The following is a 17,635-nucleotide window of genomic DNA, read 5'->3' as shown; positions in this document are numbered from 1 at the left end:
CACATGACCCTCTTAGAACAGCAAGCTCTACTCAAGACAGAAGGTGGCTCAGATCTTTCATCTGTTGCCTTTTGTAAACAATCCATTAGTGAAGTCTCTTGAGCACTCTTCAAAGCTCTTGCAAATGCTCTGAGGCACCGATATGTCTCGCATTAGCAGAGCTCCAGTATTTCTATTAAGATCTGTTTTAAAGTGTTTATATGTAACCTACTCTTACAAACCTTTCCAAATTTATCTCCCAAAAACATATCTATAAACTCTTGTCACAATGGTGCATCAGGTTCATAGCTGGAAGGGTAGGTTAGTGTGCTGTATGTCAACATTAACATTAAAATAAAAAAATGGAGCTGAGGATAACTTTTTTAAAAACTACTATAATCACAAGGAATTCTAAACTTGGCACAGTCCTAAAAGAGATACAAGTATGCTTTGAATATATGTCTAAATATTTTTTTATTCCCAAAGAGCCCTAAATTATATAAACTGTAATTAACCAAGTATACAAACCACTGTCCTGTTTACAATTTATCATGCAAAATGCAAATGTCACTCAAAGGTTCTGTTGTTTTTGGATATAGAACAGAAATCTAACCTGTATATTTCACTTATTAATTATAGAATGACATATTGTAAATATTGTTCTCATCCATATTAGGCCAAGTATAAGTGACCTTCATTCAACCACTAATAATTAGAACTGCCATTTATTCTACCAGAACAACACACAAATTGCTGGAGGAACTCAGCAGGTCAAGCAGTATGCATGGAAGTCAACAGGTAGTCAACATTTTAAGCTGAAACCCTTCATGATGAAATCAGGATAATCATTCCTGATAAAGGGGTTCAGCCTGGAATGTCAACCATCCATTGCCTTCCATGGATGCTGCGTGACTCGCTGAGTGCCTCCAGCATTTTATGTGTTGCTCCAATTTGAAGCATCTGCAATCTCCCTTCTTTATTCCACAGCAGTACTAAGATAAACAATTTTTTCCATGCATCTCTGGGCTTCAAATTCCTTCTACATTATTTTTATCTTTTTCCATATTGATTACAGTACATTGGACCACAATTTTGTTTTTCAAAAGGTTTGCTTCCTGAAAAAAAGTGGGGAGTTATGATAGACAACTTCAAGCTGAAGATCATTTCAGATTTGCTGTATCACATAGGAAGTTGGTGAAACATTAAAGTACCTTTTATTGAATTTTGCATGTTTAATTGCATAATTGGTGCTGACACATTTTGTTAGTTCAACTGACTTAAAAATGTTTTCCCATTGATTTTGATTTGTACTCAGCATTTGATGCCTCTTGTGTCAGAGTCCAACAATAGTCGGTCAGCAATGATGGATTCCAGTTTTTCCTTGGTCGCAATGTCCTGGTGAAATCTTTTACCATGTACTGACTGCACCAAGATCAGCAGGGAAGAAGTCCAAGTGCAAATGCAGAAAATGAATTTTCAATGATATGTTGCACTTCACAGTGTTATATGCTTGAAGCATGTTGCCAATCAGCTGCATGTAGTTTGATGCTCTGTAGTTGTCAAGAAAATTCTCAACATCTTTAAATGCCTAGGCCGAAGACAACATGTGGATAGCACCTACACAGAATGCATGCCCAGGCATGCTTGGACTGACCAAAACAGCTTGTTTGGTGGACAAGATAGGATCCAGCATTTCTGGGAGGCATGCTTTGAGGTGTTCTGTTACCAGATGCTCTAAGCATTTTATAAGTGTGGATATCAATGCCACATGGCAGTCAGCCCCTTCCAGGCACCCACCACTCTCTGTAAAATCTGCCCCACACATCTCCCTTAAACTTCCTCCCCCTTCATCTTAAATACATATCTTTGAATATGTGACACTTTTACCCTAGTATAAAGATTTCTCAGTGCCTTTCCTCTTTTTATAATCCTCAATCAGATCTCCCATCAGCCTCCGACACTCCAGAGAAAATAACCCAATCTCTCCTAGTAACTCATACCCTCTGAACTAGACAACCTGTAACCTTTCCAAAACTTCTTCAATCAGTTCTTTTGATCATTCAACATTCTTACTGCCCATGGGAAGAAGCTGTTCTTCAGCTTGGTGGCACTGATACTCCTGTACTTCTTTCCTGATGGGAGCAGCTGAAAGATGCTGTCTGCAGGGTAGAAGGGGTCCTCAATGATTTGGCGCACCCTCTTTCAGACAACATTCCCAGAAGATCATGTCAATGGGGAGTGAGGGAGACTCTTATGGTCCTGTGGATTGACCTCTGATCCATTTCTCTGCACACACTGTACCACTCTGTGATGCAGCCGGCCAGGACACTCTCAAAAGAGCTCCTATAGAAGGTTGACATAATAGTGGCTGGTAGCCTTGCCCGCTTCATTCTTCTCAGGAAGTGTACATCACCTTTGCACCTTCCTGACAAGTGAGGAGATGTTGAGTGTCCGCAATAGGTCACTAGTTAAGTGAACTCCAAGAAACTTGGTGCTCTCCCCTCTCTCTGCTACAGAGTTGCTGATATGTAGTGGAAGGTGGTTATTCCTAGTCCTCCTGAAGTCCACAATCATCTCTTTCATCTCTGTCCTCATTGAGACTCAGGTTGTTACTCTTGCACCATATCATGAGATTTTCCACCTCTTCTCTGTAATGTGACTCATCATTGTCAGTGATGAGACCAACTTCTGTTGTGTCACTTGATGACACTTGTTGGAGCTTGATCTGGCGATGCATTCGTGGGTCAGTAGCATGACCAGGAGTGGACTGAGCACACAGCCCTGAGTTGCGCAGTGCTCAGTGTGACGATGCTCTATGTTCTGCTACTGACTAAAACAGACTGTGGTCTTTCCAATAAGGAAGTCCAGAATCCAGTTACAGAGAGGGATGCTTCTCCACCAGCTTCTGGGGAATGATTGTATTTAATACCAAGTTGAAGTCAATGAACAGCAGCCTGGCGAATGAGGCATTGTTCTCCAGGTGGATCAGTGCAGAGTGAAAACTATAGCATTATCTATGGAAAGGGTTCTTCCATAGGATCCAGCATTTCTGGGAGGTGTGTTTTGAGATGTTCTATTACCTGATGCTCTAAGCATTTCATAAGGGTGGATGTCAATGCCACATGGCAGTCAGCCCCTTCCAGGCACCCACCACTCTCTGTAAAATCTGCCCCACACATCTCCCTTAAACTTCCTCCCCCTTCATCTTAAATACATATCTTCAAATATGTGACACTTTTACCCTAGTATAAAGATTTCTCAGTGCCTTTCCTCTTTTTATAATCCTCAATCAGATCTCCCATCAGCCTCCGACACTCCAGAGAAAATAACCCAATCTCTCCTAGTAACTCATACCCTCTGAACTAGACAACCTGTAACCTTTCCAAAACTTCTTCATCCTGTCTGTATTGGAGCAATCAGAGTTGCACACAGTATCTCTAGTGTGGCCTAACTGCAGTTTTATATAGTCCCAATAAGACTTCCTCACTTTTATACTCAATGCCCTACCCAATGACCATTCCATGCATAACATATGCCTCTTTACAACCCTATTGCTACTTTCAATGAGTCATTGTCTTGGACCCCCAGATCCCTCTGCACATCAATGGTTTCAGGTGTCCTACCATTAACTGTGTACATTCCCCTGACATATGACTTCCCAAAGTGCAGCAGCTCAGTTGTCCGGATTAAAACTCCAAGGAAGCATTGATTGTATTGGGTGAAGAAGCATGGAGGAAAGCTTGTAAAGATTGTAAGCAATGCCATAGAGTGGGTCTAATGATCTGTTTCCTGGCTGAAAATTTGATATGACTCTAGGTAGTTTCTAATATTCCAAACCGCTCAATTCTACTCACTAAATTGTAATTGACATTGACTATTCACACTTACATTTGTGCTGCTTTAAAATAGTTGATAGCAAATTAACAGGATAACAGTAAATCGATACCGAAAAACAAACTACTGGATGAACTCAACAAATAAGGTGGCAACTGTGATGGGAAAAAAAATGGTCACTATTTCAGATCAAAACCCTGCATCAGATCACAGAGGGAGAGAATTGTCAGTAGAAAGGGTAGAGGGGGAAGGCAGACATAGGGGCAGATGAGTGATAGGTGGACCTATGTGAAGAGGGTTGCTGGGCAAATGGAGCCAGATGGGGGAGGAGAGGAATGAGAAAATGGAGGCTGGGGATGATAGGTGGAAACAAACAACAAAAATAAAACAGTCTGAAAGATTCCCTTCCCTCTGCAAATGTGGCTTAACACATTGAGTTACTCCAGTAGTTTGTCTTTTTCTCAAACTTCCAGGATCTGCAGTCTCTTGTGCTTTCAGTAAAACTATACCTGATGTCTGTGTACTTTTTTCAACACCATAAAAAGGAACAAAACAAATTAAACTGGAGAATCAGAGTCATGATGGCCTAGCTCTACTGATGGGTCTGATTAAACATCAAAATAAAAAATAAAAATTAATGCTCTATTTTTCATTTTTCTTTGACTCTTTAATTGTAGCTGGCCAGTACATAAAGTCTGATACTGTGATGGAAGCTGACACCTGTTCCACAACCTGTGAAGAGTTTCAACAGATAAAACGAACAGTACTCCAGCTAAAGCAAAAGGTAAGAAGTTTCGTTGGAATGAAAACACTCATTCCACAAGGCACTTAGTGCGAACACTGCAGTTGTAAAATGTTACTAGATTGGCTGTTCAGTGAAGCAGTTAATGAAGCCGTTCTGGCCTTTCACACTGGACCACTGTTATCTATTTCTCTGTGTCCTTTCACACTCATCACAAGGCATCCTCGGGCTTAGAGCATACTATCCTCCACTGGTGATGTCTGAATGTTTCATCAAAGAATGGTGGACCTGCCCTAATTCTTGATCAATGCATTATGATCTTGCATATAAACATAATTGATCATGCCTAATTATAACATAATTAAGCACTATGTACAGCACAGTATGAGCCCTTCAGCCTCTGTTGTTGGGCCAACCTCCATAAACCTTTATAAATGTATAAAAGACCATGGGAAAGTGGTAGAAAATACAGAGCCGCACAATTTCGAAAGAAAAGAAAGTCCGAGCAGCAATAGTGCACAATTTATAAAGACCCTGGGAAAGAGCAATGGTTGACTTGCCCTCCCAGAATTCTGTGCAGCAGAGAAAGGGCTGTATGCATGGAGCACACATGGAGAGATTTATCTGCTGTGCGGAATTCTGGGAGGGTAGATCCACGATCACTCGTTCTCTCTCTTGTCCTCTCCCCCTTCCCCCTACACTGTGACTTTCCCATGGTCCTTTAGAAATTTATAAAGATTTATATAGTTCAGCAAAATTGATACCTTTTTATTAATCTTTTGCTTCCTTCACATGTTACGGGCCAAGAGGACCCCAACACCCAGTAGCAATAGAAATACACCAAGACAAATGGTTATATAAACAAAAGTTTCTTTTAATTTGCAGGATCAAACTTTAACTTATTATTCTTAACATAACTTAACCCCCTTCTAATTCTAAGCCCATGTGTATGTATTATGTATAAGTTCAGAAAAGTTTTTCGATTCACAGTCCAATCTCACCTTTCACTCCTCCAAGTTCCCCAGTCTCAGGCAATTCTTATACTGTGCACAGAATTTAACATTTATGAATTTTCACCAAGCTTTGGTGCTTAAAGTTACCACTCAGGAAGGTTCTTGTTGGTTTCAGAGAGAGATTGGTTGCTCATTGGACACACACAAACTGATTCCCTCCAATCTGCCACTTCAGTGTCTTGCCAAAGAAACTTGCCCCATCAGGATTTTCCAAAAGATAACCTCTTCTTCGGCAGGTCACCACAGAGTTCCTTTTGTTTCCCTTACTTCAGGTGAAACACTCTAGCCAGCCTTTTCCTCTTGTATGAACCACAAGGGTTTTCAACAGGCTGAACTCAGAACTCACAACCAGTCTTCAAAATGGGGTTTAAACAAGCTGCCAGCTTGCCATGTTGCAGCCTCAAAAAGCCACTGCAGAAAACTGATTCTTTCTCTCTCTGTCTTTCTTAAAGAAAGCCTGTTTGGTTCTTCTGTCTCACTCTCTCTGCTTGCAAAATCACATGACCTCCTTAAAACAGCAAACTGCAACCAGACGGACTGCAGGACCAGACCCAGTATTCTGAGTCTGTTCATCTATTGCTTTCAAAACAAAAATCTGTTACTCCACAGCATGTCCAATTAACACCTACTCATTAAGTCTATTGAGCTCGGGTTCTTCTATTTGCACCTCCTTATGAAAACCTTTAGCAAAGCAGTTTTTATTGTCTTTACAAAGGCACTGGGCTTACATTTTAAATGAGATCTGTTTTGTGAAGTGTTTGTGTTTGTTTGTGACCTACACTAAACCACCACAATCTATCTCCTACAAAAACATATCTATACAAAATATAAAATATAATATATTCCTTCACACACATTTCTGCACTCACACAAAAACATGATCAACATGTCACAACTTTGTCCCTGGATAGTCCATGTCACTTTCACACTGGGCTAAATGGCACGCAGATGTCAGTTAATGCTGGGGATAACACTCTAGGTAGTATCATCCCTGGTGTCTGATGACGCCTGCATGCCAATTAAGGAGCTTTCACACTGGTCCCTTAACTGGTAGATTGGCCATCAATTACTGCGACAACAAGGTGCCAGTGTGAAATGGGCTTTAAATAATTAACAATGGGAAGACTCAGAGAACTTTAATTTTTAATTTACTGATCCAGCAAAGTAACAGGCCCTTGAACCCACACTATTCAAATACACCCAAGTAACTAACCCAATAAATTTTTGGAACGTGGAGGAAAATGGTGGACCCACAGGAAACATCCAGATATGGGGAGAATATACAAACTCTTTACAGACAGCAGTAGATTCGGACCTGCTGCACTGGTGTCATAACGGTGTTGTCCTAACCACTGTACCAACTGTTCTGCCTTTTAAATGAATTTTTTAAAGAAACTAGATGATGGAAATGATTTTAAAATTTTGTTAGTCATGCAGCATGGTAACACACCCTTCTGGCCCACAAGCCTATGCCACTCAATTACACCCAATTGACTTAAGACCCCAGAAAGTTTTGAAGGGTGGAAGCAAACTGGAGCACCCAGAGAAAAACCACACTGACAATGGGAAAACATGCAAACTCCTTACAGACAGCACCGGTTTCAAACCCCAGACACAGGCACGGTAACCGTTTTGAGCTAACCACTATGTAAGCATGCCGCCCATGGTTTATCTCAAATGAAAACAGAAAATGCTTAATCTGTACCTCAGGATGAGGAAGGTTTGTCCCACTCTATTTCTACATGTTCTAAGATTATTAGTGTAATCTATGTGGGAATGGCTGACTATTGCTCTGTGAGGGGCAAGGCTCTATGCAATTTGTTAGGTGTGCATTCCTTCTGCACACCTTGTGTCCTCTGTTGACATGGACTCATGCTTGTCAGTCACATCCAGAATGCACTTTCTCCACTTTGAGCAAGCTTGTCCCAGAGATTCTCTGGTCATTAAGGATGGGGCACTTTTCTCAAGGAGGCCTTGAGTGCACACTTGAGTTTTTTGTCTTGCAATTTATATCTCTGTATCCTACAAAATGAACTAACTCACTAAGCTTAACAACAGAGTGGGATATCTGTGCTGTTGTACTAGAAGGAGAAAGATCATCAAGGATTCCCTGTGCTTTCAGATTTCAGTACATTCCTGACAATCACATACAACCCTGAGAAATCCTTACTAATGTCATTTATCTAATGTTGACACATGACCTCTTTTCAATGTAATAAATGGTAGTCGGCAGACTTCAATGTTACTTCATCGTAATGCCAGAAGAATTGACTGAGAAAATGGCAGCATCATTTTTTATTATTAATGAGAATTAGTGCCTTCAGATCATGTGAGAGGAGGTTGCAGAAAATATATTTCTAGTACATTCAAAGGTACTCATCGCATCAGAGAAACTGTGCTGATGCAATATTAATTGCAATTTAATTCATTGATTAATGAATTTTATCTTATTTCAGATCACCTCACTGCCCAACAATGTTGATGATATTAGTAAGCAAAATCCAAATAGTCAGAAGTTATTTGCTTCCAACAGTTACAATTCTGGATTTATTGGACGTCCAGGACCTTCAGGACCTGCAGGTGAACTTCACAGAGTAATCCACAGTTTTGTATCTTTCCTGGTTCAAATACCAGAAAAGCAATTTAAAATTCGGAGGAGTGAAACAGAAAAAAGCAAATTTTGTACAAAGGATAATATCTGTGTGGAATAAATTACCCACGCAGGCAAAAAGCAACCCACTAACCAAGCAGCGCCTGTGATGGGGGAGGGGAGGGGTGGTGGGGAGGGGAAGGGAATTATCGATGTTTCAAGGTGAATCCATTCACCTAAAGGCTGACAGCAGGGTGAGGTGTAGATACCAGGAAGAGAAAAAGGAATAAAGTCCAATAGAGGCAACGACCATCAAGCATCTGTTTACATAAGAACTATAGAACCACAGAACACTACAGCACATCCACAGGCCCCTTCGGCCCTTTTAGTCTGTGCCGAGCCATTTTTTTCTCTAATCCCACTGACCTACATACATCCAGTCCATAGCCCTCCATTCATGTACCTGTCCAAGTTCCTCTTTAATGTTAAAATTGAGGCCACATTCACCATCTCAGCTGGAAGCTTGTTCACACTCCCGAAACTCACTATGTGAAGAAGTTTCCGCTTCATGTTGCCCCTAAGCTTTTCCCCTTTCACCCTTAACCCACGACCTCTGGTTTGTATCTCCTCTACCATCAGTGGAATAAGCCTACCTACATTTACTCTGTCTATCCCCCTCATAATTTTAACTACCTCTTTTATCAAATCTCCCCTCATTCTTCTACGTTCCAGGGAATAAAGTACTAACCTGTTTAACCTTTCCTTGAAATTCTGTTCCAAAAGCCTGGGCAACATCTTCTCTGCACTCTTTCTATCTTATCGATATCTTTCCTGAAGTTAGGTGACAAAAACTACACACAATACTCCAAATTTGGCCTCACCAATGTCTTATACAACTTTAGGATATCACACCAGATCCTATACTCAATAATTTGATTTATGAAGGCCAATATGGCAAAAACTCTCTTTACAATCCTGTGATGCCACTTTCAGGGAATTATGTATCTGTATTCCCAAGTCCCTTTGATCTACCACACTCCTCAATGCCCTACCACACTCCTCAATTCCCTACCATTCACTGTATAATTCCTTTCTTGGTTTGTTCTTCCAAAATGCAACACCTCACATTTGCATAAATTCCATCTGCCATTTTTCAAGTTGGTCCAGATCCCTCTGCAAGTTTTGAAAACCTTCTTCCCTGTCCATGATGTCTCTAATCTTAGTGTCATCTGAAAACGTGCTGATCTAATTTAGCACATTATCATCCAGATCATTGATATAGATGACAAACAACAATGGTCCCAGCATCGATCCTTGAGGCACACTACTAGTCACAGGCCTGCAGTCTGAGAAGCAATCATCCACTACTGCTCTCTGGCTTCCCCCATCCAGCCACTGGCAAATCCAGTTCACTACTTCACCATGAATACCTAGTGTCTGAACCTTCTTGACTAAAATTCATGTATACAACATCCTCAGCCTTTCCTTCATCAACTTTCCTGGTAACCTCCTCAAAAAAACTCTATAAGATTGGTTAAACATGACCTACAATGCACAAAGCCATGTTATCTTTCGTAATAAATTTCTAGTTATCCATTAATTGCATATCCGATCACTTAGAACACCTTCCAATAAGTTACCTACTACTGATGCCAGACTCACTGGCCTATAGCTCCCAGGGTTACTTTTGGAGCTATTTTTAACATAGAAACATAGAAACATAGAAGATAGGAGCAGGAGTAGGTCATTCAACCCTTCGAGCCTGCTCCACCATTCAACGAGATCATGGCTGATCTTAAAGTTCAGTACCCCGACCCCGCCTTCTCTCCGTAACCTTTAATACCCTTATACTGAAGAAATATATCTAATTCCCTCTTAAATTTATTTAATGAACCTGCCTCTACTTCCCTCTGTGGCAATGAATTCCACAGATTCACCACCCTCTGGGTATAGAAATTCCTCCTCATCTCGGTCCTAAATGGTTTGCCTATTATCCTCAAACCATGGCCCCGGGTTCTGGATTTTCCCATTATTGGAAACATCCCATCTGCATCCATTCTGTCCAGTCCTGCCAGAATTTTATATGTCTCTATGAGATCCCCTCTCAATCTTCTAAACTCCAGCGAGTACAATCCCAATTTGCGCAATCTTTCCTCATGTCATTCCTGCCATTCCAGGTATCAGCCTGGTGAATCGCCTCTGCACTCCCTCCATTGCAAGAACATCCTTCCTGAGATAAGGTGACCAAAACTGCACACAATACTCCAGGTGGGGTCTCACCAAGGCCCTGTACAGCTGCAATAAGGTATCCTTGTTCCTATACTCAAACCGTCTTGATATAAAGGCCAACATACCATTTGCCTTTTTAACTGCCTGCTGTACCTGCATGCTCACTTTCAGAGACTGGTGTACAACAACTTATCCCAATCCATGCATTTTAGATTCTTTTACATTTCCTCAAAATTACAATCTCAATCCGGACCTATCCTTCTCCATAATTAAACAATGGATCTACTCTCTAATCATTTAGCCCTACACCCCGTGGCTAAGGACATTTTAAATATTTTTGCCAGAACTCCTGTAATTTCCACACTACCCTCCCTCAAGGTCTGGGGGAAATATCTTGTCAGGCCCTGGGGATTTATCCACCCTTATTTCCTTTAAGATAGCAAGCACTTCCTCCTCTTTAATCTGTATAGGTTACATGTCCTCTGTGCTTGTTTTCTTTACTTCCCATGACTCTGTGCTTGTTTCTTGAGTGAATACTGATGAAAAAAATAACTTTGAAGATTTCCCCATCTCTTTTGTCTCCAAACAAAGATTGATCTTCAAAGGGACCAATTTTGTCCCTTACGATCCTTTTGCTCTTAATATACCTGTAGAAATCCTGAGGATTTTCCTTAACATTTTCTGCCAAAACAAACTCATGTCATTTGTTTTGCCTTCCTGATTTCTTTCTTGTTTTTTTTCTTACATATTGATATACTTCTCAAGTACCTCATTTGCTCAATGTTGCCTATACCTGTATATATTCCTCTCCCTCTGAACCAGATCTCCAATATCCCTTAAAAACTAAGGTTTCTTATTCTTGCTAACCTTACATTTAATCCTGACATACAAACTCCGTACTCTCAAAATTTCACCCTTGAAGGTCTTCCACTTATCTCGTACATCCATGCCTGAAAACAACTTATCCCAATCCATGCATTTTAGATTCTTTAACATTTCCTCAAAATTACAATCTCAATCCGGACCTATCCTTCTCCATAATTAATGTGAAACTAATGGCATTTTGATCACTGGAACCAAAATGTTCCCTCACATATACTTATGTTACCTGTCCTGTCTTGTTCCCTAAGAGGAGATTTAATATTGCAATCTTTCTAGTTGGTACCTCTATATATTGAGTTAGAAAACTTTCCTGAACACATTTGACAAACTCCAAGCCATCCAGCTCTTTTACAGTATGGGAGTCCCAGTCAGTATGTAGAAAGTTAAAATCTCCTACTATCATGTTGTGGTTCCTGCAGCTGTCCTCTTATCTCTCTACAGATTTGTTCCTCCAAATCTCATTGACAATTTGTGGTCTATAACACAGCACACGGTCATACTTTTCCCATTCCTCAGCTCCATCCATATAAGTCTCTCCTGCCTGAGTACAGCTGTGATATTTTCCCTGATTAGCAATGCTACTCCTCCCCTTTTCATCTCACACCTATAGAAAGATCTATCACACCTTCCTGTAAGGACATTAGTCCCCTCCAGTTCAGATTCAGAATAGGTCCCACCTTCCCTGGAAGAGAGCCCAATAATCTCACACTAATCCCATTTTACTCTCCTCACAATTCCATTAACTTTCCATAGATTCAGCCATTCATCTGATCAATAAAAGAAATTTACAGTTTCCACTTAACCTGTTAATTCTCACATCTTTGAAATGAGAGAAGAAATCAGGGCCCTCATATGGTCACCCAGAGAATGTAAAAATGTTACATTGCAGATCAGTATTGAACCCAAGAGGCTGAAGGTGTGAGGAAGCACATTTTATCCATAAAAATACCTTCTTATGAAATATCAGATTCCAGACGATCTGTCTGAGAATATGGAGATGGTGAGGGGTTAAGAGAGGTGGTGAAGAGATGAACTGGGCTACATTGGTATCTACATATTCTGGATTATCGACTCAAGAATTCATTATTGCCAATCAGTGGAAGAGAAACCATGGCTAGTTATTCTCTAAATGGGGAGAAAGTTATTTTCTGAAGGGTAAAAATACTGAAAATACCCAGGTACAAAGGGACCTGGGAGTAATCGCGTAGATTGGCCTGAAGATAAACTGTAGGTTGAGTTGATGGTGAGGAAGGCATTCATTTCAAAAGGAATAGAATATAAGAACAGGGATGTGATGTTGAGACTTTATAAAGCACTGGTGAGACCTCTCAGATTATTGTAAGCAGTTTTGGTTCCTCATTTAAGAAAGGATGTGCTGACATTGGAGAGGGTTCAGAGAATGTTAACAAGGATGATTCCAGGAATGAAATGGTTATCATATGAGGAGAATTTGACACCCTTTGGTCTGTACTCTTTAGGAGAATGAGGGGGGGGGGGGGGGGATTGAAACATTTTGAATCTTGAAAAGTGTGGACAGAGTAGATGTAGAAAGATTGTTTCCCATAGTGGGAGAAGGGACAGAAGGGCACCATTATAGGACCATACAACACAGAAAACAGGCCATTTGACTCTTCTAGTCTGTGCCAAAACATTATTCTGCTAGTCCCACTGACCATAACCCTCCAGACCTCTCTCATCCATGTATCTATCAAATGTATTCTTAAAACTTAAGAGTGAGCCCACATTTAGCATGTCAGATGGCAGCTCATTCCACACTCCCACCACTCTCTGAGTGAAGTTCCCCCTAAATCTTCCCCTTTTCACTCTAAAGCCATGTCCTCTTGTCCTAAAGATGTGTCCTAAAGCCATGTCCTCTTGTATTTATCTCTCCTAATCTAAATGGAAAAATCCAACTTGCATTTACTCTGTCTACATCCCTCAAAATTTTGTAAACTCTATCAAATCTCCCCTTATTCTTCTTTGCTCCAAGGAATAAAGTGCTGTTTATTCTTTCCCAGTAACTCAACTCCTGAAGACCTGGCAACATCCTAGTAAATCTTCTCTGCAGTCTTTCAATCTTACTGATATGCTTCCCATAGTTTGGCAACCAGAACTGCACACAATACTCTAAATTTGACGTCACCAATGTCTTATACAAACTCACCATAACATTCCAACTCTTGTACTCAATATTTTGATTTATGAAGGCCAAAATGCCAAAAGCTTTCTTTATAATCTGTGTACCTGTGACGCCACTTTCAGAGAATATATGTATCTATATTCCCAGATCTCTTTGTTTCTCTGCACTCCTGAGGGCCCTGCCATTTATTGTGTAAGTCCTACTGTGGTTTGTCCTTCCAAAATGCAACACCTCACACTTATATGCATTAAATTCCATCTCCAATTTTCTGGCTCATTTTTCCAGTTGATCCAGATCCATCTGCAAGCTTGGAAAGCCTTCTTCACTGTCCACAACACCTCCAATCTTAGTGTCATCAGCAAATTAGCAGATCCAATTTACTACATTATCATCCAGATCATTGATATAGACAATGAGCAAAATGATCCCATCTCCAATCCCTGAGGCACACCACTTAGTCACAGACCTCCAGTCTGAGAAGTAATCATCGACTACCACTCTCTGTCTTCTCCCATTCAGTCAATTTTGAATCCAGTTTACAACATCTCCCATATGGGACCTTGTCAAAGGCTTAACTAAAGTACATGTAGACAACATCCACAGCCTTTCCTTTATCTACTTTCTTGGTAATCTCCTCGAATAACTCTACAAACATTGGTTAAACACGACTTACCATGCAGAAAGCCATGCTGACTATCCTTGCCTCTCCAAATACTTGTATATCAAATCTCTCATAACACCCTCCAATAATTTACCCACTACTGGAGTCAAGCTCACTGGTCTGTAATTTCCTGATTGATTTTTGGAGCCCTTTTTAAACAAAGGAACGTCATGAGCTACCCTTCAATCCTCTGGCACCTCACCTATGGCTAAGGATATTTTAAATATTTCTGCCAGAATCTCTGCAATTTCTGCAACTAGTCTCCCTCAATGTTTCTGGGTGTATCATGTCAGGCCTGAGGGATTAATGTACTTTTATTCACTGCAAGGCTGCAAGCACCTCCTCTTTAATCTCTCAATGTTCCATGCCACTACTGGTTGTTTCCCTTCCTTCCTTATACCCTATGCCAGTTTCCTGAGTAAATACTGATGTAATATAACTGTTTAAGATCTCCCCCTCCCATGAGGCTCCACATAGAAACAACCACTCTGATCGTCTAGGGGACTAATTTTGTCCCTTTACTATCCTTTTACGCTTAACATTCTTGTAGAAACCCTTCAGGTTTACCTTCACATTATCTGCCAAAGCAACCTTGTGTCTTCTTTTTGCCTTCCTGATTTCCTTCTTAAGTATTTTCTTATATTTTCTAAACCTTTCTAGTACCTCATTTCCTCCTTGTTGCCTATACCTGCTGTACACCACTCTCTTCTTCTTAACCAGATCGCCAATATCCCTTGAAAATCAAGGTTCCTTATGTCTGTTAACTTTGCTTTAATCCTGACAGGAACATGCAAACTCTGCACTCTCAAAATGTCATCTTTGAAGGCTTACCACTTACTGAACATATCCTTGCCAGAAAACAACTTATCCCAATACACAGCATCAGGATTGAAGGGTGTCCACTTGGAACACAGATGCAGAGGAATTTCTTTAGCCAGAGGGTTGTATATCTGTGGAATCTGTTGCCACAGGCAGTTGTGGATCCCGGTCATTGGGTGTATTTAGGGAAAGATTGATAAGTTCTTGATTAGCCAGGTCATCAGAGGTTAGGGAGAGAAGGCCGGACAGTGGTGCTTAGTGGGAAAATGGATCAGCACTTGATAGAATGGTGGGGAAGATTCCATGAGCTGAATAGCCTATTTCTGCTCCAGTGTCTTATGGTATAATATTTTGGTTGAACCGAATGGACAAGAATGGAACCAGGCAAGCAGGTCTTATTCAAGTGGATAACAGTAAAGAGGTGGTTGAGGAGGAAGATGTACTCACCTATGAAAGGTTGCAGCCAAGTTGAGAAAAAAGAAGAGAGATAGATTACCTTTGCCAGAAATATATTTGTAAGTTATTCATAATTTTAAGATATAGAGATATTCCAGAACAATATTTATAGTTATTTCATATCCTATTCAGGCAATGCATCTCAGGTTTATTGAGGTACTGAAATAAATTTAACCCCACCTGACTCAGAAATAGTCATTATGAAAATATTTTTATTTCCTTTCCCTATGAAGCTCAAAGGAGCAAGAAATATAAGAAAGGTTTAGGCCTAAAATGAATTAAAAACCTTCCGACTTGAGGTGGTCCCATTTGCCTATGTTTTCCCATATTTTGGAGGTACTCAGATGACCAGGCAGCTTCGAAAAGGAAATTAAATTAGTATTTCAGTTCATGAACTTGAATGATCATGAGAGACTTATTTTTTAATTTCCTTGAAACTATTTGATGGATGATTTGTTTCTTTATTCAATGTTGTACTATTCAAATTTAATTCCCTCAGGATGTCTGATTTGCTTCCCTTTTCCTTTATTGTGTGTACTGATACAGATTCATTATTGATTTAATGTGTTCACCATTTCTTTGTTTCATTTACAGTACAAACTTGTGTGTTTTCTATACTGACCACACTCTTCAACAAACACATTTAAAAATTTGTTTCCCTTGTAGGTGTCTTTTTATGCTCCCTTTTCATAGCTTTTATTGTACATTTTGTCATGTTTTGTTATTCTTTGTGTCTTCCCGAATCATATGCATCTGCTCTAAATTTTGCCCTCTTATGTTTTCGCCTTTTAGCTCAAACTATCCTTTTGATCTCTTCAGATCTGCAAGGTTTGGCAAGTAGATATCTTTGAAGCTCGTTCAACATTATATTCCTCCAGTTTATCAGGATTTTTTTTTCATCTCATGGAAATCAACCCGACTCATCTCTTCCATCTTAATAGCTATTTTGCTTTTCTTCTTGAACATTGCATTAAACTTGGTCGGGTTTTAGCCACATTAGGTGAATATTTATGTACTATTGTCAATAACTAACAAAATAGTTTGTTATCATAGGAACCTGGAGGACTTTTACATTTTATGTTAAAAGTTATATTTTGACACATCTGGTCCATGGAAAATTGTCACGTGCTATTCATGTTTTCTTTGCACCTTCAATGCAACACGTTTGATTCTTACCACCATTATTTAACTATTCTTCAGTGACAACTTGGCAATAATAATTTTTAGCTCTCAATCACTGCAGGACACCAATAGTCTTTCCATCATTAGGCAGACAGATCAAGGTACATCATGAAAAAACAAAACCTGTCATCTTATTGCTACCACATAACTCTCCACTCAGTGACATAATAATTCTAGTCATAGAGCTTTACACAGAAACAGCCACTTTGAACCAACTTGTCCAGCCAAATTTCCTACTAGAGCTAGTCTATTTGCCTGTATTGGGTCCATTTGCCTCTATTGGGTCCATTTGCCTCTAAACCTATCCTATCCAAGTACCTGTCTGAATGTCTTTTAAATGTTGTCATTGTACCCACCCCTGCCATTTCCTTTTGGCAGCTCCTTCCACATACCCATCATCCACTGTGTCAAAAAATTGCCACCAATGTCCCCTTTAAATCCTGCCCCTCTCATATTAAATCTATGCCCTTTATTTCAAATATCCTTACCTTGGGCAAACGACTGTGCCTATCCACTGTATTTATGCCCTTCATGGTGTTGTATGCCTCTAATAAGGTCACCCCTTAACCTCCTTTAAAAAAAAAGCATGTCCAGTCTCTCCTTGTAACTCAAGCCTCTTAATAACCTCTTAACATCCTTGTGACTATTTCCTGCAACCTTTCCACCTTAATGACATCCTTCCTGTAGCTAGGTAACCTGCACTGCATATAATGCTCCAAGTGTGGTTCACCAATATATTGTAACAAGACATCCAACATCTTGTACTCAATCCTCTCACCACTCTCCAAACACATGCCAAACACCTTCTTTTCCATCCTGTCTCCCTCTGTCCAACTCTCAAGGAACTATATCCTTCTATCCCTAATCTCTCGGTTTCTCAACCTCTCTACCATTTACTGTGCAATTCTTACACTGGTTTTACTTTCCAAATTGCAACATCTCTTCCTCGTTCAAGTTAAATTCCACCTGATGTTTCAATTCCTACTTTCTCAGTAGATTTTAATCTTGTTATAATCCTAAATAACCTTCTTCACTGTCTATTTTATCGCTAATTTTGATGTCAACTGCTAACTTATCAACCATATCAACTACATTCTTGTCCAAATTG

At 40.0% G+C, this 17,635-nt stretch overlaps 1 protein-coding gene across 1 annotated transcript in view; it reads left to right on the top strand.

The window, feature by feature from the left end:
- ccbe1 (collagen and calcium binding EGF domains 1) overlaps positions 1-17,635 on the top strand; it is a 410,340-nt gene that overhangs the window by 377,284 nt on the left and 15,421 nt on the right. Inside the window, exons 6-7 of the mRNA XM_069924029.1 lie at positions 4,491-4,597; positions 8,025-8,148. Of these exons, the coding sequence (XP_069780130.1) occupies positions 4,491-4,597; positions 8,025-8,148 (231 nt within the window). The remainder of the gene's footprint in view (positions 1-4,490; positions 4,598-8,024; positions 8,149-17,635) is intronic.

The sequence above is a fragment of the Narcine bancroftii genome, chromosome 3 (assembly GCF_036971445.1).
Source record: "Narcine bancroftii isolate sNarBan1 chromosome 3, sNarBan1.hap1, whole genome shotgun sequence".
Lineage (NCBI taxonomy): Eukaryota > Metazoa > Chordata > Chondrichthyes > Torpediniformes > Narcinidae > Narcine > Narcine bancroftii.
The sequence above is the reverse complement of the archived record's forward strand: the minus strand, read 5'-3'. Positions and strand labels throughout refer to the sequence as shown.